Source organism: Bidens hawaiensis, unplaced genomic scaffold (assembly GCF_021521415.1).
Source record: "Bidens hawaiensis isolate Kalapana, Puna unplaced genomic scaffold, B.hawaiensis_p1.1 tig00034304_1, whole genome shotgun sequence".
Lineage (NCBI taxonomy): Eukaryota > Viridiplantae > Streptophyta > Magnoliopsida > Asterales > Asteraceae > Bidens > Bidens hawaiensis.
Window position 1 is genome coordinate 54,547 of NW_027495938.1, and position 25,270 is coordinate 79,816.

Genomic DNA, 25,270 nt, shown 5'->3' on the forward strand with positions numbered 1-25,270 from the left:
CAGTAATTCTTCCTCCACTTTCACCAGCAAAACTAACTCTCGCTCCTTGAACAGGTTTTAAGTCGTGTAACAAATTTGTTAACAAGATGACCATGATTCTCTTGACCTTCTCTTTCAGCTTTAAGTTTGTAAAACTCGTCATTTGATTGCCTTGTGAAGATAGACTCTTTTTGTGTTTCAGAGGTCTCAACTTTCACAAACACAATCTTTTGAAAACCATTTTGTGATTTTTCAGAATTTTGATTATTCTCTTTGAAACCAATACCCTTTCGTTTATAATAAAAACTGGTTTTAGCAAATCTTGAATTTTGATTATCATATCTACCAGTTTTACCATTTGATTTGATTTGATTTGGGTTTTGTTTTCTCAGATTGATTACCACTTTTAATACTATCTTTTGATGAACTTTTAGAGTCATCCAGCACAAATTCAGCAGTCTTCTTACCAACCTCACTATCACACTCAGAACTATGAACAGATTGAACACAATGTTCATCACAAGAAATATCATGTTGTGATGAATCAGACACCACATTCAATGCCTTGATAAATCCTTCGGGTTCTTTTGGAACATAAGAACTCCAAATTGAAGGCGGAACAACAAGATATTTTGGAATCTTTTTTAGAACAACGTGATCCAAAACATATCTAGAAGCTGAATAACTTGTCATTTTGTTTCAACACGTTCAACTTCTATTTTAATATTTCCAATTCCCTTTTTAGTTCTACTTTTTCATCCACATGTCTATTAATAGCAATTTTCTTATCATTAACCGTGTGAGTGAGCATAGTGTCGTTTTTCCATCTTGCAAAATTTTGTTCCACAAATTTTTCTCACACGTTTGAAGCTTGTCATAAGCTTCTTTCACATTTTGAAAATCAAGAAACATTTTGTTATAATAATTTTTATGCAAATTGAAATCTGTTATCAACGAATTAGTAAAAAAATCCTTTTCTTCGTTTGATTCACATATATGTTTAATCTCTTCAGGAGAAAATTTTACCTGACCGGCCATGTTAGCTTGAAGAATAGGAATATCATCATCAACATAAATTCCTTCTTGATCAGTCATCTCAGATTTATTACTTGATTCACTCTTTGATGCAACATTAGTCTCACTAGTTTCCTCCTCTAGCTCATAATCACTTCCGAAATCTATCTTCCCATGTGGCACTTCTTCACCATTGAACCAACCTGCAAAACTTTCAAAGACGTCAGGTGGCAAAAATGATTTAAAAAATTTGTTGGGAATTGATTCAAAACTTTTTGGAAATTCCTCAGTAGAAATTTCTTCTTCAGCATCATTCCTTTCTTCAGTGACATCTTCAATTTCTACAACAATCTTGCCCTCTTATTGTTGAGAACATTCACCAACTATCTCTGCCACATTAGCTTTGTGGACCACTAAATTCCAGTTCAACCCTTCATCAAGTTGAGCATGACAAGCTTTTGAAGATGAGGCTTCTTGTTTCTTTTCAGCTTATGTTGGGGATCTTTGATGATAAATTGCTTGTCGGTTGTAGTCTCGGCCAAACGGATTAGGAGTTGAGCATGACAAGCTTTTGAAGATGAGGCTTCTTGTTTCTTTTCATATGTCCTTTTTCCTTGCATCTATAGCATCTAACCTTCGACTGTCAAAACCAAGCTTAGCAGTAGTTCCATCCAGACAATTTTTTCCAGTGATTTCCCTAAACCTCTGAGCTCTCTTAACCACACTTGCCATGCACCAATGGATGTCTAACATCTCCATCTATTCGAAATCGATCTGGTAATAATCTTCTTTTGTCATATTATAGTTACCAATACGACAAGCAATTAAGCATTCATATGACTCCAAAACATAACCCAAAAAGGCCATATTCTCTTGAACATTCTCCACAGTAAGTCCATTGTTGGTTTTAATATTCACAGCGATATTGCATTGTACAACATCAGAAAGTGGGCTTGTTATTTTTGATGATTTTTCAGGAACAACAGTTGAAGCATTGGTACCAACATAAGAACTTGTGAAATGAGGTATGTTGGTTTGTTGACTAGGCTGAGAAGAACTTCCACCAAAACTGATATTAGTCACATATGTAGTTTGAATCTTTTGACTTGGTGCAATCATGGATTGTGAAGAATTGAAATACAAACCAATGTCTTGAACAGTAGATGAATTCTTCATTTTCTGTTTCTTTCGCAACTCAAGTTCGTGTGCCTCCAGTTTCTCAATGAATCGAGCCAAAGTAAGACTTACATAAGCTACTGGATTTGATTGTTGAATCATTACAAAAGTATTCCAGTCATTAGGCAAAGCATCAGCTAGCTTATCAATATATTCAAAATCTTCTTTGTTAATCCCTAATCTCTTGATCTCGTTCACTAGATGACAATATCTTTCAATCATTTGAGGCATTGTTTCACCTTTGACCAAGGTGAATATATCAAATTCCTTTTTGATCAAATTCATATTAGATTTTCTCATGTCAGCATTACCACAATCTTTGTTCATAAGGGCCTCCCATATTGAATAACAAGATCCATTATGTTGTAGGAGTTGAAAAATCTCTGATTTGATATATTGCTGAAATAAGTTCATCATCTTTTTCTCACGCATGAAACTAGTCTTGTCTCCATCGGGTATTTGTGATAACCTATGACATGTGCCATTTTCATTCTTCGGTTTGATGTACTCAACTTCAACGGCCTCCCATGCATCATAGTTCATGGCTTGCACATACGTTTCAAACTTATTGGCCCAGTTAAGATAATCTTCCATTCTAAGCAGCTTTGGGGGCTTGTTTGATGTCCCCATTGCATTTTCCAAGTTTATGTTTTGAATAATCGGTGAAGCATGTGAAACAAACGCATTTAAATCTTCCATTTTTAAAAAATCAAACGTATAACCCTCTTTGTTCGTATAACCTTGAATCACCATGTAACCTGGATCAAACGTATAACTGTTCAAACGAGTAACCTCAAACGTGTAACATGGATCAGCGTATAACCTAGAACCAACGTATAACCCTTGCTAACCGTATAACCTATAAAGCGTGTAACACCAACGTATAAATTGTAACTAGCGTGTATCCTCAAACAGAGAACTAAACCAGCATGTAACCTTTATCTACACTTATCCGTCCGTATATCCCACTTATAATCTTATACGCCCGTATAACCTCTTATACGTTTACCGGTCAACATACATACTGTTACAAACGTTTGATCATTTTGAGATTGAAACATGATTTTGAGCTTGAGATTAACATATTCGCTCTTGCAGAAACAACTAATATGCATCTACGATCATCTTCCTCAAATTAATTGAAAAATCTCCATAAAAAGAGAGTAATTGATGAATTTGTGTTCGGCTGATAACGTTGACTTTTAAATCTTCAAAACTTCATCAATCAACCTTGAATGTGTTGCAATCAGTAGTATATATGAGCCTATGGCTCTGATACCACTTGTAAGAACGTGTTATGGATCGACATTCACGTTATGTTTACTCTACGATGATTAATGGCGGAAACACTAATCAAAGGGATAAACACATAGCAATTCATTCAAAGATTCTCTATTACTGATATGACATGAAAGCTCTCTCCCTCTCTATATTACAAGATATGACTCTCTAAGAATTGTTTTCTAATTGTTACAAGATATGAAATCTATTTATACTAAACACAATAGACCGTATAAGTGGGTGTGGCGTATAAGCTTATACGCCCGTATAAGCTTATATGTTTACCAACTTATACGTTCCTTAAAATATGTCTAACACTATTAGCTCGTTTAACCAATCCAAGACCTAGCGATAGACAAAAATGCCCTGTCAGTTGTGACCCAAGATCCACAACTAGTAGAGCCTGAAAGCTCTGATGCCAATTGGAGGTCTCTTGACCGGATCTAACAACACACTAACTATTACTAGTTATCTTGGATCAACCTCTCAACTAGTTGGTGGAAACAACCAGCTAGGACCGAGATCTCGGATCTTGTTGCGATGTTTATTATAGCTGAGAATAAAAGAGAAGGAGAGAGTTTGTGAGTTACGTTATTTTAGCAAAAGTTGTGTGTATGAGAGACTCACACAATATATATTGTGAGTTCTAATGCACACTAAATTCATATAAAGGCCCAATGAGCTCCAAGATACAATGGCCTAAGGCCCAAACATACAAACATAATGTTTAACAAACATACAAATAAACATAAACAAAACATATTACAAATACGAAAGACTTAAACATAAAAGGGCCCAACAACATTTGGTTTAACCAATTACAAACCTTCACGATTTTAAGCTTGCTACAAATACCCTTAACTTTCATGACTCAAAAAATTAAACCCTTGACTATATAATGAGTTAAGCAAATATATTCTTCTAACATTCTAAGTCACTTTTAAACGAACGTTTTGTACTATTAACATATAAACATCATATTCGCTATAAATGAGCTTACTTGAGGTATTTTATTTAAAAATATATTTTAAATTCTCAAGAGAATTTGGGATGTTACAAACACTCAGAAGTACCAAAGGAAAATGAGTGTGTTGATTGGCAACATATGTACAAGAAAAGAATTGTCTAGTACTGGAAAATAAGATATTATTTAACTCACTACCACTAAAACCTAAATGAGGATAATTATAAGGTTCATAGACAAAATATCAGTATTACTTCCAGCTTTAAGTTCTTTAAGGAGAAGTCTGATTGCAAAAATATGCATTAGATTGGGCATAAGCAACAAGACTATTCATAATTCAAAATGTAACACCCCGTAACCGCAGCGGAAACGTAAACGGGATGCAACAGACACGTCTGATATCAACAGCATTGCTTATAAAGAAAACGCCACTACATTAATTTAAACGTATTACATTGTTCCGAGTTTCGTTACCGTCTAGGCGTTATCACATAAGTTTTACCGATAGTACATTAACATATTTAATACAAAATATAGATCCTTAAGCTTCCACAAAATAGCACACATCATCAAGCACATATCACTCATTCCAATTTGGGTGTACCTAGAAAGCATGTAAAGAAAACGGGTCAACTACGAATAGTTGGTGAGTTTCACTAATTTAAGTAAACGATGACAAATCATTATAATAATCATATATTAGCGATGTAATTATGCTAAGCCCACAAATGAAACCTCTGTTAACCCAGAGACACATCCAATAACCTCTGGGGACACTGTTAACCCAGAAACACAGTTAATACCTTCTGGGGACACTGTTAACCCAGAAACCCATTTAATAACCTCTGGGGACACTGTTAACCCAGAACACTGTTTCGGGCCTTACAATGTTAGCAACTCAGACAATTTCCATCTTAATACATTACTGTACGATTCCCGTACAATAAACATTATATAAATACATTCATTTCCATGCGATCAGCATGTACTTAAACATTTTGATAGAAACATGCTTTCCGCCCCGGGAAAATATTTAAAACAGTTCAGTAAAAAGGGGCTCGTGAAACTCACCTTTTCGTGAGCAAATATGTAACACTGTGCACGGCTACCGGTCCGGATCTGTAATACGATCCTTAATTCGTTACTATACAATTTCTATTAATATAACTTAAATTCGTGTTAACTGGTACGTCTGGGGACACTGTTAACCCGGTACCGTACACGATCCGGGGACAATGTTAACCCCGGAATACTTCTCAGGACTTAGATTGTGATATCGTTAGAGTTTGACCGTCAAAATTATTATTATTTTGTTTTCCTCGTTTTGCGTGCCTAGCACGGTTATCCGTTTTTATGTTTCAAAAATGAGTTTGGTCACACACGACCCGAAAATAGTGTTTGACTAATATTTTAGTTAAAGCCGTGAATTTAGAGCTCGGTTTAGTCGCCCCGTTTGGCCGCGGGACCCGTTTCTTTCTTTAGGGTGCCGGAAACTTTTATTTCGGATAAAAATACCCAAATCATCCGAATTATTTTCGGATGATTTATTTTTACTTGATTAACTTAGTTTCATGAAAATAGTCCATTTTTAAGGTTTTTATACACCAGTCAGCTCGCTTAGGCGAACTTTGCCGGTTTACGCGTTTTAAGCTTTAAAAGTTTGTTTTTATGTTCTTTTTAGCACAAATAATTATCCGTTTAGTCTCGGATCTTGAAATTTTGTACAAATCACTTTTTGACAGTAAGGAATTTTATAAAAATATTTCCAGAATTAATTTTTATATTTAACATTTATTTATCTATTTTTAAACGTCATTTAAACACCAAATATGTCGAAAATACCAAACGACCTTAGAAAAATCCCAAATATTTCTGGGATGACCCCTAACATCCACATGGTTCCCTGTAATTTTTCCAGAACCAAAATCTCATTTTTCATGCCATTTTCACCAAAACCGAGCTAGAAAACCCTAGAACTCGTTTTACCGAAAAGCCTACTTAGACTTCTCCAATGGACCTGAAATTTTGTGTATGACTTTTACATATTATGAAAAGCTTATCTGGAATTTTCCAGAATTTTTCATGATGTTTAGCAATTTTTCACCATTTTTAGCCAAAACCGAGCATTAAATTCACCAAATATTCATCCTTTATCCAAAAATTACCAAATTTTCACAGATCTCATATTTTCATGTGTAGATCATCTCTGTGAAATTTCATGACCCAACTCTAAGTCTATCACAATCTGTCTAAATCATATAAATCATACGAAAAACCGAACTACCTTGTGTTTCTAGCTTTAGATCGCCAAGATCTTGCTTTCTAGCCTTTGCTAGCAACTAGATATAACACCTACAAGCACAATAACACCACACCAAGCAAGTTACACCCACAATCAAGCCATTTCTTTCATGGTTTCAGTTAAGACATCATAACAAAGATTTTAACCGTAAAAATTCGTTTTTGACTCTTTTAACTCCTTTCTTGGACCAAGATCCCTTGTATAACTTGTATACATCACTTGATCATGCAAGAATCGGTTTCATCTCGGGTTTTCACCCATTTTTCATTTGAAACCTCATTTTCTTGTAAATGACTCGAGAAAAGAAGATGAACACGACTATAATCCGATCTTTACCTCGGTTTCTTGGTATAAATCAAAGGGGAATTGAATGGATGTTTGAAGGGTTGAGAGAATTGTAGAGTTGGGGTGTTAGAAAAAAGAAAATGAGATGTTAAACTAAAAGCAATGGACCGATCGGTCCATGTATTGGTGTGGGGTGGGGCCCACATCTCAAATCTTGGCCACACATTCGGATTGTGTAATTCGGATAATGTTGTGGATAATCTGGTTCAGTTCGTTTTTCGGTTAAACGTTTAATTCCGCTCAAAACGAGGCCAAAACGGTCGTTTTTCGGCTTAAAAATAAAATTTATATAAAACCGATTTAAAAACTTTAAAAAACTTAAACCATGACATTTATTGACTTAACACATCATATTGTCGGTAATTGTGCATCTTTTTCGGCTTGATCGATTGCCTCTTGCTTGGTTTGGTATTAAAGGTTTCGTTTAACGTACCAACGTACCATTAAATCGAAATTCTTTTCTGTGCTTTATTTCACTTATCCCGAAGTTTTAATACTTCGTAAACATCACTAAACATTATATATTTCGTCTATAATGTAATCTCCGATTCATTCGGGTTTCAATAACCATCATTCGGTTAACCGTACTTCCAATACGATTAGCTGTATAATCGAGTATAATTCGTACCGTGAATCATACATACTAGTATAAATTCATATATTCAGTATTAAATGACACATAAATAGTATATACCGGCTAGGGTATACCTGAATTTGTCGGAATCGTTACACAAAAGAACATCTGCGAAAAATGATAGTTGTATATTAATGATATGTAAGTATGTTAATCCAAATATTCCCAATAACGCTTGATTGGTTGAGTCTAGTTCTATATGTTTACCTGAAATCAACAAATAACTAACATGAGTGTTAGTGACCAATTTAAATGTTAAGGTTATTAGAACCATGATAAATTGTCTTCCAATTACGCTTTATGATACATTAAATATTTTGGAGATTAATCAGAATTTATTATCAATACTTAAGCTACATTATGACAGTTGTGAGGTTTGCATAGCCAACGTAAAGTCACTCTTACCTTAAACTCTCATATTATTTGTTATCAATATCTGGATTGAAACATTTATAAAATAGAACTAGATGATACTATATACTTTCACAACTTTTGTTATCATGCAAATAAAAATTAATGAAAGACAAATGAGACCTATACAATTCATCCATTGAAACCAAATTTCATGAAAAATCATGACTTGGTTGATGAGGGTCATTTTTCATATAATCTCATTATTAGTGATTTAAAATCATGTGTTAGATGCCCTAAACATTACTTCGCTTAAGAAATAAGTATGGGTCCACCATAAGTTATATTACTGACTTTTGTGGAACTTATTCAAAACGGAATAATCGGACATAATTCTTTTATCATTTAATGTTATTTACTTGTATCTAATCTGACTTCTATGGTCCATGGTTTTAAAGAGATTCATTCATATATACCTAATACGATTTCTTCTAAATATGTCCCTAAGTTTATTATGACATCTGGACGTTAATGAAATCAAATCAAGTATAACATATATATGAGAAATTCCCACATCACGTACTGAAACTCCTTATGTAGTTTTTCTAGAGATATTAAAGATAAGTGGGAGCCTTAAGTAACTTACAAGATTTGCAAGAGGTGGGGAGTGAAAACTTGATATTATCTCAATTACACCTCTTGTACAAGACACTGCTCCATCACAACACTATTTCATCAAAACTTATCTCTTTAGAATTTACTACTACTACTCTTACAAAAGTTTTATTGTTGCTTAAACGTGGGTAAATTCAGATTTCTTACTAAACTAATCCTCACCAAGAGAAACTGCAACAACTTATATTATTAACTTGTTTCTCTGTTAGAATCTTTTGGTCTTTAAATATTTATTCTAAGCATGCTAATTTCCTAACGTAGGTTAGTTGGAGGGGTAGAAGTCCTTATAATTACTTGACAAAAGTACAAGAGGCGGGGAAGAAAGTCAATTTCTTTACTCCAATTATACCTCTTGTACACCATATTACCTCAATTGTTACATATTTAGAATCTTGAAAATTGATAGCAACCTAACTAAGAGCTAATCTATAAAACTGAGACTCTTAAAATTACCCAATAATCAATTTAGGAGGCCATCTAGGTTTTAAAACCTACTAACACTAATGATTATGTAATCTCTTTAACTAAAGTTAAAATGGATGTTGAAATGCTTAATGATCATACCATCCTAATTAAACCATTAACATCAATCAATCTTCTATGGGAATAAAGCTATTATTAGCAAATAACTTCATAAGTCAAAATAACTTTTGAGATTTTGTTGAAACACCTAAGGGTGTTCATAACTAAACTAAATCTTAATACAAGCGTTAAAGACACTAAGAAGCATGATTGGTTGTTAAAGCTTATATGCAAAAGGGAATAAATCATCAAAGAATCTTATAACCTATATTACAAAAGTTTTTTTAGGATCATCATTGTTCAAGTAGCTTATAATAGTTAAAGAGCTACGTTAGAAGAACATTAAAACAAGTGGATTAATGTGCATACCTCAAGATGAGTGGGAGAAACTAAAAACATATTTGTCCTTATATAGATGACATTCTTTTGACAGTATATGTTACATAAGTCAAAGCATTGTTAACGCATACTTTGATATGAAATATCTCAAAGATATCCCTTACGTGATAGATATCATAACATTATGAGATAGACCCGAATGGACGTTAGTTAGTTCCATAAGTTTTACCTTAAATGGGTCATGTCACATGTAACAAGCAATATTGCTCTCCTTTAGAGGATAATAGGAACACATAGATTATGTCCTTGTGCTTCATTAAGTATAAGTCTTATATAAGTTCAAGTCTATACTCGTTTAGATATTAATTAAAATTGCAACACACTAGATATATCTAGATTAATATGAAGCATCTAAAAGAGTATAAAAATATATTTAAAGAAAAGGAGAGACTATAATTTAAAATGAAGAAGTGAGAACTCAAACGATTGATTACCCTAAACTTTGTTATATTCAAAGATAACATAATGTAATTTTCGGGATACATTTTTATGTCGGCAGATAAATCTATCTTGTGGAGGAGTCATAAAAATCTAAGTTATAATGACATAATATACTGATTAATAACAACGCAATTAGCAATAAATGTTGTTGAAAAGTTATCAGTGGACTCATAAGTTTATTAACTCCATATAAATTATATATTGAAGAGTTACTGTGATAAAGTCAACTACCATGTTTTCTCAAACAGTAATAGTTTAAAAGGTGCTGCATTAAATTTCGATATGAAACTAATTATTCATTTATGAACGAATTGAGGAATCTAAATTTTGTATCGAATACATTCATGATATGCTTAAGGATCCGATAGCTAAAAGTCTCACCCATAAATATTATGAAAGTGCTTATAATAATGACGGGTTATTGATGATTATGAGCAACTGCATATCATACTATGAATGATTAACTACTAAATTTCCTCATCAATTTTGATTTTGTACGTCTTTTAATATGCTCTGCATGCATAATGACATATAGACAAATTAATGCACATATCAAGCGTTCTGAAGTGCTTACTTGAAAATTTTGATCATAACTACTTAGGTTTTAAATAAGGACCGCAGTATGATTAATGGGGGTCTTGAGCAGATGTTCAATTCAATGACTGTATTTCTCTGCTCCAGTTTAATTTTAAAGCTAAAATGAGTGTTAACTCATAATCAGGTTTATCTAATACTCATAATAAATGATTACTCGGCCAAGTGGGAGAATGTAAGATTAAATATATAATCATATATATTTATATATGACCATTATAATCATTTATATTATAATATATCAAAATATTAACCATACCTTATTATATATTAGTTTGGTAATTGTTGATGGGTCATATTACCTATAATTAATTAATAAAGGGTTTCCCTTTGGGTGTATATAAAGATAGATAAATATTAACATCATAACTTAATCTCACACACATACAATTTTGTGTGCCTCTTCTCTCCTAAACCGGGTTCCTCTCAAGAACCCTAGCACCATTCTTAAATATACATCCTAAAGGGGAACTCGATCAAGATGACAAGCATGTCGACTACATCATACTCTGTTGCGGTTACTACTCTCCATGTTGTAACAGATTCATAGGTTTAAATTATTCATGTTTTTATTGCTTACATGAATAACCAGTCAACAAGGATACAGTGAAGAAGGCATCCTTCGGACAAACACTCACAAATAAAGTAAAATATTAAAACAGATTTTTTTGAAACAATCTGACTCTTGTTCTCCATGGACCCTTTACTGAAGCAGGTTATCCTATAATCAATGGCAAAATTTGGACGAAAATTCACGAGAAAAGAGAAAAGGAGAGGGAGGGGGGTTTCAAAATTTTTGAACAAAAACAAATAAACTTACATTATGTATAAAAAGTTGCAGACAAAAAAAAGTTAACTTACATTATTTAGCAAAAGTTGCAACTAACCAACAAGTTATTAGGTTAGTTAATTAAATGAACTTTCAACAAAAAGTTAGCACACTTGGTGATTAAGAAACACTATCGTGCTCAAACAACACTAGGGGTTCATAAATGCGGTTCAATTTAATAAGAATCAATCAACCATACAGACATGATATGGTTTAGTAAATTTACACTGAGGAAAAAAAAACAGGGGGGCCATGGACCCCCTCGGGTCTCCATTATCCTTCACCGATATGTGTTTTTGATTGACATATTATAACATTTTTTCTTCCACGTCTTTGTGTACCCAGTGATTTTATTCCATTGACTAACTTAACATTTTTTTCCATTCTTTCACAATAATCCATTTTATTCCGTTTTTCATTTCCATGTACGAAACGGTAAGTTGAAAAATGTATAATACTAGCAATGTTACTGGCGCGTTGCGGCGGTGTTCTTTGTGTTTGCTTGTTTGATTATAAGCATACTTTTATTTGATGACACTCAAGTATCAAGCAACATGATTTAGGAAGTAATATTATGTGCTATATACAATAGTGCTATATAATATATCCGTAAACAAAAACATACCCACATTGTGATAATATTTGTGTAGAAACAAAATGTAACTCTTACACGACCATAAATATAAAACAGAAACGTATATCCATGCTACAATGTTTGCTATGGCAAACGGAAAACTAATTATATGCAATAAATATTGAGATAAATATAATTTAATCAAAATAAATAGCTATGCAACTTAATTTGATAAAAGGATAATTAAAAACTTATAAATGATGTCATCTACTTATGCTAACACATACACACATGCATGAGATATATTTTTTCTCTATATTTTTTATGTTTTGCAAGTAACTTAGTAGGCACAATATGGTCAAAAATAAAGACGTTCATAAAGATATTGTGACAATAAATTTGCTCGAACATTTTCCTCAAATATTCTATAAGGCTTATTTTTCCATGGAATAAAAGAGTTTTACGCTGGTTATGTGATAAAAATAAAGGAAATATAAATAAAAAACATAAATAAAAACTAAAGCAACGATCGGCAGTCACAAAAAAAGGATAAAATCACATTCGGACAAAGCATGACACATACATCATCATTGTCTATTATATGATCTGATTAAAAAAACCATCATTTTATTTAGACAAATAAACAAATTCTTGTAATACATCGATCGAATTATTTCATCATTTTATAATTATTATTGCCTATTTAATTAACAAACATGTGCTAACAACCCTTTGATTTATCATATGAGCTATCTGTCTCTCTAACAACCCTTCGCTTTAGAAACCAAACCCTAGATCAAGAACAAACAACATGCAAAATGCATGAATGCTGGTCGGTTTACCGACCAACGATACAACGGTATGGTAAGGGCGATAGCAGTTATGGCAACAGGGTTTCATGATATTCTGCCTCACAATGTCCAAATCTTCATCTGACCGTTGGTATGGCGACAACGGTTTAACAATTCCATATATATCTGGTTGTTGCCTGATGCTTGTGGTTGACGATAGTTTATATTGAAATTTATAGGCATATATATTTATCTTGTGCACCCTAATGAACCGATTTTGCATGTGTAAATGGCAGGTGTTTACTTTGTTAAAGCGTTGCAATGGTTACAATGTAAAATTAAATTAGAATAATAGCATGTGGACCAATAATAAGAGAAAACAAAACAAAATTCTTTTAGCGGCGAGACCGGTTAAGGTCTGAAGTCTGGTGTTAGTTCATCACCCAACACGGCCGAGTGCCACCGCATACGTGGGCGTATGCCAGATTTCACATTTATGGGGTGTAAATTGGTGGATGTTTGGACAAACACTTTGGCGGTGGCGCTGTAGAAGATCGATGATGCCACGAACGTACATCTGGTTGTGAGTGAATCCCTTTGTTTGTTATGAATGACGCATAACAACATCGAAAGTTGGGGTGAGGAGGGTGGAGAGAAGTGATGTGTATTTATAGGTTAGGGATGATGGTGGTTGGTGACGGTTGTAAAAGAAAAGACACAACGATTGATTAAATCGTGTCTGTTTTAAATGATTATATTGATTTTAGTTGACGCAAATTGTTAGAATATAATAATATTAATAGAAATAGAAATAATTTATATAGTAACCGTTTAAAAAATAGGTAGAAAAAAGTAATGGGCAATATATATATATATATATATTTCAATGGTTGGGTTATAATGAAAACTTGATTGAGTTGTGAAAACCTAGGAAACACATTCTAGACCACATATTCAAATAATTTAATTAATTTTTGTGATCCATATTAAAAGTTAATAAAAAACTAAAATCAATTCTAACAAACATTTAAATAAATACAAAAAAAGCAATTTAGTAAATTAACATATAACCACTTTTTACTTTTATCTTTCATCTATCAAATCAACATTCTCTTTCCTAATTTTTCTCTTTCCTACTTTTTCTCTTTTCTACTCCTCTTCTTCTCTCTCTCTCCTCTCTCTCTATCTCTCTCTTTTTACAAGCTCCTGTCATGTTTTAAACGAATCTACGTTTTCCCGGCACTCTTTGGAAATCCGTCACACAACAAGTCGATCCTTTATAAGGTTTCCGGTCTTGAAGTAATATAAAGCATATGTTAATTGTATAAATGAAACATATGTTAATTGTTTAAAACATATGTTACTTATTTAAAAACATATGTTCTTCTCTCTCTGTCTCTCTATCTCTCTCGTTTTACAACCTCCTGTCATGTTTGTCACACCCTCAAAATCCACTAACGGAGTTTTACCGTTAGAGGGTGTGAACTAACAGGATCGGAATCATTAGTTATAATCAAACCATAATAAAGTTTTCAAAACACGAAAACATTTAAGTGTAAAATGTAAATAAGTGCGGAAGCGTAAAACCATAAACCAAGTATTGCGTCACGCATGACGACTTAAAACCCAATTAATAATAACAGTTTAAAAATGAGTTTGCATAAACATAAGCGTTCAAAGTAATACATGATCCTATACCGCGCGCCCGCCTCGGCTACCTGAGAATGACATACTAAAAGTGTCAACACGGGGTTGGTGAGTTCACAAGTGTATATAAAATAAAGCGTTTGCGTTTACGTTTGCGTTTAGCGTTTTGCATTTAGCGTTTTGCGTTTAGCGTTTTGCGTTACCAGATAGTGTTAAATCAATTATATATCTATAGGTAGCTAGCCTATAAAGCAAGTATTACTAAGTGTTCGACACCGAAGCTGACTGTTTATCATGTGCCTTGCCACCAGGTCTATCCCGACCATGGTAATGTGTTAGCCAAAATTACACCCACTCGACCTCCAGTCGAGCTTAGCGTTGGGTGGGGTTTGTCAAACCCAGTAGGTATACTCAACAGTGACTCGCTATTATCCAATACTAAACGGTTCGATGTGTGGAGGACTTCAGTTGTTTCGTTTGCCACTTAGCCTTTAAAAGTGATATATAATCTAATAACAAAATCTAAAAGCGTTTCGGAGTATGTATTCTCCCCCAAGTGAAAAGCGTTTAAAAGAGTTAAAAGGGGAAACGTGAAACTCACTGTTTGCGAAGAATTCCAAAAACGAGTAAACCAAAGGATGCGCGTCACAGAAAAATCCTCACTAGCGTTCTGAAACAACAAATGAGATTTTCTAAGTGTTGGAACTATTATCGAGTCTCTAGACTCGGCACATAATACCTATGCATAAAATTCGTTTCGTGTTTCGTTTGTGAATTGTGTGTGTCTCAACGAACACATTTGTGATACGTTACATGTGTGAACAACTACTTACATATCATGTATTAATATTGTACATTACAAGCAATTATTCCCCGCAAGGGCAATTTGGTCAAAACATAACAATTATCTAGTACTTAGCACGTTTCATGTATTTTCACAAAGTTCAGGAGCTAGTTTCATCAAGACAGAATTCTACTTGAAAGATTACTCTATTCAACAGATCATAGCATCTCAATTAATTCACCAAAAATCGTCACAAAAGCATACATGAGTTAGGTTTCCAGAACATATTTTATTGTATTTTTTTTCCTCATATATTTCTCACAATGATCAAAACATTACAGCAACTCACAGCAGTCAAAATCATGCGCAACAGAATGTTATTTGTTATTCCCGTTAAATGAAAAATCCAACTAATGCAAGACCAATTGTGTTAGGTTCTTAACTAAATATTTTAACTTGCAGAAGTGGAACCAACCCATTTGGTCTTGTAGTTCATGAGATATGATAATTACAAAACAACCTAACAGCAGGTCTCACAATTCAGATTTGCACTTCCGTTTTGTAAAATAATAAAAGTTAACCTTTACTAGTCCAAAAATTACAAACTTGGACTTTATAGAAACTAGACTCAACATAGTACCCTGTAGTGTTAACAACCTCGACCAATTTCTACATTAACATTTAGTTACAGTTGTCTAAACATAACTTACAATCTGTCCAGTACCAGTTTTGACCTTTAATCACATTTAAATCGTTTGAGCAACCAAAACACCTCCAAATTAGGCGTGGTTGGGTTTTCTGGAAACTAGACTCAGAGTACTACCACTTAGACTCATAAATAGATCAGTTTGATTTTATATTTAACAAGTTACATGTCGTTCAAGTTTAACTATCTCTGCTGTCAAAACTCAGCAAGCACAAACAATCGTCTAACATGCATCCTAAGCATACGACATATCTCCAAACATGTAATAAACATAATTATTCATCAAAATCAGTAGTAACCCTCTAGGTTTTACAAACAATCAATGATTTAACAATCTTTCACCGTTCAAAATCACATATGATCATCACAATCAATAACCAACGCATAATCAATCATCCTCTAATCAAAATCAAGCACATAACCACTTAATACATAATTTACAAAGTTAGGGTTTCATGTTTATACCTTAAAAACGCATAAACAACCAATAGAAAGGTGAGATATGCTTAGAAACGAGTGTGGGATGCTCCGATTATGAAGAACAAGATCAAAAGGATGTGATATGGGTGTGGGTGGTGGCTGCCGATCGCAAGAGAGGAAGAGAGAGGGGCTGCCGATCAGGGTTAGAGAGAGGGAGAGGGGAGTTAGGGTTTTTAATATTATTAATAATAATATGTTACATCAAGGCCCCTCAACTTCTAGTTATTACTTTTCTTGCCTAAAGTAACTTGTTTGCATCTTGAGTTAGTGTTTTAAATGATATTATCAAATAACACATAAGCCTAACACATAATTATCACATAATTATTGTTTGGATGTTTTTCGTTTATTCACCAATGATTTGCGTCAACTCGTTTGCGTTTCGGTGCAATCCCGAAAGACTACACATGTAGTAATTGTCAAGCGTCATTTAAAACCCTAGTTTAAATGTAATGAGATGTGCGTTATAGATCAAGTGATCTTAAGTTTGAATTGACGGAGTTTGGATTAACGGAGTTAACCTGAAATTGACGAGTGTCACAATGCTTTAAACGAATCTGCGTTTTCCCGGCACTCTTTGGAAATCCGTCACACCACAAGCCGATCCCTTATAGGTTTTCGGTCTGGAAGTAATATAAAACATATGTTAATTGTATAAATGAAACACATGTTACTTGTTTAAAACATATGTTACTTGTTTAAAAACATATGTTCAAAAAACATATGTTTAAAAAAACATAAGTATAATGTTATAACATATGTTCAAAAAATATGTTATTTGTTAAAAACATATGTTAATTGTTAAAAACATACGATCGAATTAAGGTTTTATAAACATCAGATTTCACATACTTAGATCAGAAAATGACTAGAAATAAATGTTCCACAAAATCTAAATAATAAAATGTTGGGTGTTGCCTTCTTTTTTTCAACTTGAACCTATATATTCTATAAGCCCAGAGATCCAATAACCGCCACCTCAAGCCCGGAGATCTAAAAACCAAAACTTGCATATGAGATCTTGTTCATCGTATATCAATTACACATCATTATACGTATATAAATTTTTGTCAATAATAAACGATCCATTTATGATATCTTAGATCTCATTTAAATCTCAAGACTCACAACATAACAAACTTATACTTTATCATTAAAATAAAGCATTAAAGACTCCATAATCAATAAACAACATATTAAAAAAAACCCATATACCAAGAAGATGATGACAAAAAAAACAAAAACAAACTCATAGTTTATCATTAAAATAAAGCATCAAAGACTCCATAATCAATAAACAATATATTAAAAAAATCCATATACAAAGAAGATGATGACAAAAAAACCAAACTCATCTTAGGAATAACTATCATTTAAATCTTAGATCTTAGATCTCATTTAAACCCAACAAAAAAACAAACTCCTCTTAGGAGAGAGAGGCGAGTTATGGGTTGTTCAGATATGTGGTAGAGAACAAACTCACCGGAGACAAAATCCGTCAATCGGAGACAGATCCGTTAAGTGGTGGTGTGCGGCGGTGGATGGTGTTGTAGAGGTGCCAGATCTTGATCTTGGTAAAGAAAAATTGTAGATCCGGTGGTATGGCGGCTGCAAGCGGTGGTGTCTGGCGGCGGTGGATGGTATTGTAGAGGGGCCGATCTTGATCTTGTTAGAGAGAAATTGCAGATCTGGTGGTGTGCGGCGGCGTTGGATGATGTTGTAGTGGGGCCGGAACTTGATCTTGGTAGAGAGATGTTGAGATTTGTTGTTAAGGGTTTTGGGTTTTGAAAAGAGAGAAAGAAAGAATCTGGTGGTGACGGTGGATGACCATAATAAAGAAAGAAAGAATGTGAAATTACCATAATAACCTTCTTTAATATAATGGGATTAAATAATACACATATATATGTGGATGCATTTTTAACCACATAAATTGAGTTTTCAGGGTTTTCACAGCTGAAGTGAGTTTTTATTCTATACTTTATATATTTCAAATAGTAAGGATTTATGTGAGAATATGTTAACGGTGGTGGCCGTAACCGAGAATACGTTGTTTTAAAAGATTAAAATATAAAAGGACATACATCATTGTTTTATGTTAAAAGTAATATGAATATAAAATATAAGTAAATAAAAGAAGGGAAAAGGTGTGTGTGGGGTTGGGGGTAAGTAACTAAACTTTTGTCTCATATGTCACGGACCAAACATTTGAAGATCGATATGCTTGATTTGTGTTATAACGCTTGAGTTTGTTGGCTCGATTGACTGGGCCACGAGCGCCACACGGAGTCAAAGGGATGGCTAGTTCAAAATGTAATAGATTGATAATGTGATTTCATTCTATTTACTGATCGATAGTATATTTAATTTTTTTTATTTACTCCGTATACTCTTGATAAAGAAAATAATAATAATTTGTGTGGTAACCAAAGTGGAATATTTGGGAGTGTTGAAGGTTTTTCCGGCGTGTAAACATGTGGTCAGTTGACTTGTCATCCTATTCCGGCGTCAGAAACATTATCCGATCATCATCATCATCTATTCACTGCCGCCACAATATTATCATTCCAAACATTTTCTTCAAAATCACATCACTTTCTAATCGCAATTACATTGCCGCCGCAAGTAATAGTAAATCTATTAGCACTTGGGACGATGTCTTTCAAGTATCTCAATCACCAAACGCCTCATCTAATCTCAAACTTTGTAACCGCCGCCAGGTTCATCATACTCATTGCAACCTTCACTTTTTATTAAGCATTCATTCATTTCAACATAATCTGTAGAGATGGATAAACCAAAACCCCAAATACTCTACCCCGCAGAGAATAATAACAATAATAATAATAATAAAGAAAGGAATTTTTTTAATGAACTAACCACCCGAGTGAGTCTTACTGTATACTGATCTAGTTTATCGCAGGAAAATCGTTCTGATTTCATCCCATTTGTCATCGAGGACCAAATTCTTGGCTATGTACAAAAAAACTAAACAGAATACGGCATTACATTCTAACTAAACTTTTTGCAGTTTTGTGGACCATTTAAGAAAGTTTAATGATGTTTTCACTATCTTGAAAGATAATATAAATGGCAATCAAACGGGTCTTGTCACACTTCAATCTGCACTAAAATCACCCGAGTCTAGAACCGAAGCCCTTGGAAATGTAGTAAAGTTCTTGGGTGAAGACGTATTTCCAGGTATACGGAATGAGGTACTTTAAAATCTATGATTCTGGTAATTATCATTTTTAAACAAAGTTTGCAAGGTCATCTTATCTTAGATTACTGCTTATTGGTTGCAGCTGTACCCTGTGACCTCATCATATGGAGGAAGAGTATATTTCTCACTGGAACGCGCTGCAGCACCTTATTTTGGGATAAAGGTCTGTCATGTCTTTTTTAGTGTCTTACAAAATAGATATTAAAGATAATGCTTAATATAACTGAGGTATGTCATATATTTCTTCTAGGCTTATGGAATTCATATGAATGGGTATGTGGAAAAAGACGATGAAAAGTATTTATGGATCGGGAAAAGAAGTGACACAAAAGCAACGTACCCGGGCATGCTTGACCATCTTGTTGCTGGAGGACTGGTGGGATTTTAGGTTATATGTTCTTAAATGTGTTAATTTATTAAGTCTTGAAATTCGAAAACGTTTTCTGATATTCTTTTATGATAATACAGCCGCACGGTATGTCGTGTGCTGAGAATGTTGTGAAGGAATGTGAGGAAGAAGCAGGAATACCAAGATCCATTTCTAGCAGGTAGTTTTTAAGTTATCGATGTATTATTTCTTTAGAGCATATAATTGAAAGACTGAAATTGTTTATAAAGAATCACGGGTTTGCGATAATAGAGGTGGCTAGGGTTGTAAACGAGCTAACCTGGCTCAGCTTGGCTCGTTTACAACCCTAGTCGATTGGAGCTGAGCTGAGATTGCTTGTTTATTTTAACGAGCTGAAATGTTGAGCTCAAGCTCGGCTCTTGAAAATCTCGATCCGGCTCATGGCTTTAGAGCCAGCTCGTTTTTGTGTTTTAAATAAGTATTACGTTTACATGTATTGATGCGTGTATAAAAGAAAGAATTATTTTTAACATACGCATAATGCGTCATTAATAAGCTACAAAATTTTTAATTTTTAGATATTAAAATTTGGTTTATGATTCTGGGTTATAAATTTTATATATTAAAGTTTGGGCTTTATTTTATACAAGCCGATGAGCCAGCTAAATGTGCCTAACGAGCGAACCAACAAGTTGAGCTTCCCTTTGCTCAGGTTCAATTCGTTTACTAACGAGCTGATTCTGAGCGAGTCGCGAGCTTTTTGAATAGCTTTGCGTTAAAATGGGTTGATCTCTAACACTTTTTTCCATCTTTAATTTCATTTTTGTAAAATAAAGAATGCTAGATGACTTTTTGGGAAAAAAAAACAGTTTAAAGAAGGTTGTATGCAATATAAATAGACTTTAGACGACTTTCAACCCGTTCAATATATCCCTTTTAACTAGTTTCTTAGATTAAACCCATCTGACCCGTTTAATATAAAACACAGTCGAAATTGCCCCGTTATAAGAAATGGGTTGAAACTAAACTTGTTTGCAAGACTAATTGGCGTTAAACATGTGTTTACAGAGCGATCCCCGTTGGTGTTGTGGCATACATGGACATTGATGGGTACAGATTTAAGAGAGATGTGTTGTTTTGTTACGATTTGAAGCTTCCAGAAAGTTTTGTTCCCAACAATCAGGGTAATGCGGGCGACTATTTGTTGCCTTAAAGCTTTCTTTTATTACTATTGTAAAACAATTGTTGTGAACTGTAGATGGAGAAGTGGGGAGCTTTAAGTTACTCCCGGTGACACTCGTGCGTGAGGTCATTCGAAACACAGAGTTCTTCAAAGCAAATTGCAATCTTGTCATCATTGATTCATGTTCCGACATGGGTAGGCATCGTCATTTTTTTCAAAATCATCAGTTTTTTTTATTAACATTTTATAATGTATGTGGTGAAATATGGATGGAAGATGTAACTGAAGTATCTATTTTGTTATGCAGGTACCTGAAGCCTGAAGATGATGGGTACTTGAAGTTGTTACAAAGCTTGAAAAGTGGAGATTGTTCCTAACTGTATCAACCTTGCTTCCTGAAGGCCACAAAATCTCCTGTTCTATAGTTTTGCTATTATTAATAAATAAATAAATAAATAAATAATAATGATACATGAATGTGTTTTAGATGCAGTGACCATAATCTGTCAATCTCTTACATATATGAGCTAATATTAGTATTTTCAAGGGAGTTCAAATTAATTGTTGTTTACTTAATTTTAATAACGGCCTTATTATTATGCAACTACCCAATAATTATGTTAAATATAACGTATTATATTTATCTATATAATATGTTTGTTTGAACTCACGAGCCTAGTCATGTTCAATGATATACATGTAACACTCTCAGTTCAAGCTTTTAACGATCATATTTCAACAAGCAGCTCGACTTGCCTACACCTTTAAAACTTCAATCTTATTTATTTGATTGATAATGGCTAAAGTTGTCGATTTATTGGGCTTTGATAGTTTGATAACAGAATTATAGATACAAATTTGAACACTTTAAAGAAACTATCAACAGTGAGACATTATATATTGTCGAATCCCTAGTGTTGAAACTAACTCTGTCTACTTATTAAAAAGGCAAATAAACAACTCAAACAGCCAGTTCATCCGCCTCTGGCTCCAATGGTCGAAAAACTGCTTCCACTTCACTTAAGTTAACTTCATCTAAACTTGATGGATTCCACTTGGGGTTCTGTGTAAAATTCATGAGCAAAATATAAAATTAATCGAAACAAAAACACGATGAAAAGTATGTTAGAGGTTTGAAACTTTGACTAATTTTAGTATTTATATTGGCTAAATAACATTAGCAAGTTAATCATGCAACAGCAGCTGACCTGATCTTTATCCACCAACACTGCTCGTACCCCTTCGGCAAAATCACTTCGACGTGTAGTCCTTAATGCAATGCGGTACTCGGTTTTCATAACACCGTTTAACTATACAATAACATAAAATAACAAGCTTTAGTATTTTGTAACATAACCTTAAAATATTGCATGAAAGAGTACGAAAACTAACCGTTGATAACTCCTCCTTGGTACCCAATGCAGATGCGACTCGAGAGAAATGCATTTGTGTTAAACAAAGAGAAAAGGGGGCGCCTTTTTTAAGCCCTGAAACCGCGTCCTTTGCCCACTCTGCAACTGCTCATCATAACAAGGATCAAATGTTGATGCAAGAAATTAGATGATTAGTCAGCAGCATAACTAAACCTTACCTTTAGGATCATCACTTTTCTGATTCTTTTCTAGCTCTTCCATTATTTCTTTAACAGATTTATTTCCTCCAAATGTCGAACTTATTTGCGGTAAAAGCAACTTTAATCGCGGTTCTGAATCAACGTTGTTATTATGCTTTGCCAATATTTCTTGCACTTCAACATGTGGATCCTCTGAACTGTATACATGTGTTCAAAATTTAGGGGTGGCAATTTCCGACCCAACATGAAAGCAATCATGTTTTGGGTTGGCATATCTAACCTGTTCAAAAAACGGGTCGTGTTCGGGTTGACCTGTTTAATTAAAAAGGGTGGGTCATGTTTGAGTTGACATGTTTAACCCGTGTGTTAAACACCATCAACCTGTTTAGTTAAACAGATCGACCCACTAACCTGTTATTATGACCCGTTTAGAAAAGGGGGCCTTCTTCGGGTTGACATGTTTAATTAAATGGGCCGTGTTTTGACTGACCTGTTTAACCCATTTAGTTAAACAGGTCAACCCGTCAACTTGTTTAGTTAACACTAATCAACCAACTAACCCGCTTAACCCACCTTTTTAACAACCCACCAACCAGATTAACACGTTTACAACTTGATTATTACTTACCAACCCGTTTAACACGTTTAGATAAAAGATTTAAACAGTTCGTGTTCGCGCTGACCTGTTTAATTAAGTGAGCCGCGAGTGAGTTGACATGTTTAAACCGTTTAGTTAAACTGGTCAACCTGCCAACCTGTTTAGTTAAACAAATCAATCCAGTAATCCGTTTATCAACCCATTTTTTGTTACAATCCATCAATTGAAACATGTTTACAACTTGATTATTACCCACGTTTAGTTAAATGGGTTACATGGGTGGTGTTCAGGCTACACAGTTTTAAGTGTGTGTGCGGGTTAGGGTTGATGTTTTTGACACAAATGAAAAGTTAGAAGTGGTCAAACATTTCACAATGACACCCCTAGGTCAAAGATAAACACATGTAAAATCATATATTGATACCGTTAAAAAATCATATAACAAACGTACAAGGTGGCCGACAAAAGATCCCCCTTAAGCAAGCTCAAATTTCCAGACGGAAGAAAGTGGGTCCCAAGACCTACATACAGTGCATCAGCTGGTGTCGACACCCTATTTCCAGTCATACCAAGATAAGCACCTGCAGAAATATGTAACTAACTTTGTTGAAACACGTTTTACAGTAACCATTAAATTTAAAACTACATAGATACATACATACCAACTGATCCTTCTCCGGGACCTTGTGCTGCTATATAAGCAAACCCGACATCTGGAAACAAACCAATTCCATTTTCAGGCATTGCAAGAACTGTCCTCTGGTAAAATACAGCAGGCGGTTAGATATTTACATAACTGCCACAGCTAAGATTGTTGTCTGGTTTACCTCTGTTATGACTCTATATCTGCCATGACCAGAAAGACCGATCCCGAACCCCATAGTTATGCCATCCATGAAGCTTATGTAGGGCTTCTTGTATGCAAAGATTTTGCATATAAGAGAGTATTCAGCTGTGAACACCTGTAAAGATTAACGTTCAACAAGAAATGTTTGGATATCGAAGAACAGTGGTCAGTGTTAAACAAAACAAAACAAACCTGAATGAGGTCTGATAGTTGTTTGATGGTTGAAATCAGCTTCACATCACCTCCTGCAGGTAGAATAATAAATAGTAAAGTAAGAGCCTGGTTAAAAGCAGTTGATTTGGTATTTGTTACCCGCTGAGAAGCCACGTGGCGAGCTTCCCTCAACGAGAACACATTTGACGTTTGGATCTGCTTCCCATTGGTCAAGAAATGTTTTGTATTTCAAATCCATATCTGCAAATAGTAGAATGTTCAGGGTAAAAAAGAAAGAAAGAAAGAAAATGTAACCAACCAACCAAGATTCATGGCGTTGAGTGCTTTCGGGCGATCAAGAGTCAAAACGGCGACACCGTTGGGAAAAACATTCCCCTTGACAAAGTCGGAAGTGGCCATGGCACTCAAATTCCTACAGCGATTGGAGTTGTGGAGAAAAAGGGAAACAGAAATACGTGATTTCATCAGAAGCTGAGAAACCCTCATCGGAATTCCTTCGGGTCAACAAACAAACAAACAGTCCAACAATGTGATGCAGTTTGAGGCCAACCGGCAACTTCCATTTTATTTACCAACTAGGTTATTGACCGCAATACAGAAATCGTCTAATAAACATATATAATTTAATCGACAATATTGTCCGTTCTTGAAAGTAAGTTCATTGAACTTGTCTAAAATCAAAGGATATACAAAGTCTATTAAATCATATACTGGATATAATGAATTGTTAATTAAAATATCATCGGGAATTTGTACATTCATTCGTCGTCATTTGGACCCCCCAACATTCCCTTCACCTATATCCAATAGTTAATTCGCAAATTATTTTATCTCT

General features: G+C 34.1%; 1 protein-coding gene and 1 pseudogene across 2 annotated transcripts; one reads left to right on the plus strand and one right to left on the minus strand.

Moving 5' to 3' along the window:
- Positions 1 to 19,511: 19,511 nt before the first annotated feature.
- Positions 19,512 to 21,649, plus strand: LOC143586094 (nudix hydrolase 20, chloroplastic-like; annotated as a pseudogene). The gene is made up of 7 exons (XR_013144651.1): positions 19,512 to 19,703; positions 19,794 to 19,874; positions 19,962 to 20,087; positions 20,180 to 20,259; positions 21,129 to 21,244; positions 21,319 to 21,438; positions 21,551 to 21,649. The product of XR_013144651.1 is annotated as a nudix hydrolase 20, chloroplastic-like (transcript).
- A 544-nt stretch (positions 21,650 to 22,193) lies between these two features.
- On the minus strand, positions 22,194 to 24,862 carry LOC143586095 (3-hydroxyisobutyryl-CoA hydrolase-like protein 3, mitochondrial). Its single transcript, XM_077067716.1, has 10 exons — positions 24,738 to 24,862; positions 24,574 to 24,675; positions 24,454 to 24,506; positions 24,242 to 24,376; positions 24,077 to 24,173; positions 23,866 to 23,995; positions 22,835 to 23,013; positions 22,636 to 22,760; positions 22,452 to 22,553; positions 22,194 to 22,306 (listed from the first exon to the last, which is right to left on the minus strand). The coding sequence occupies exons 1-10, from the start codon at positions 24,832 to 24,834 to the stop codon at positions 22,205 to 22,207; spliced, it is 1,122 nt and encodes a 373-aa protein (XP_076923831.1). The 5' UTR covers positions 24,835 to 24,862; the 3' UTR covers positions 22,194 to 22,204.
- Positions 24,863 to 25,270: the final 408 nt, after the last annotated feature.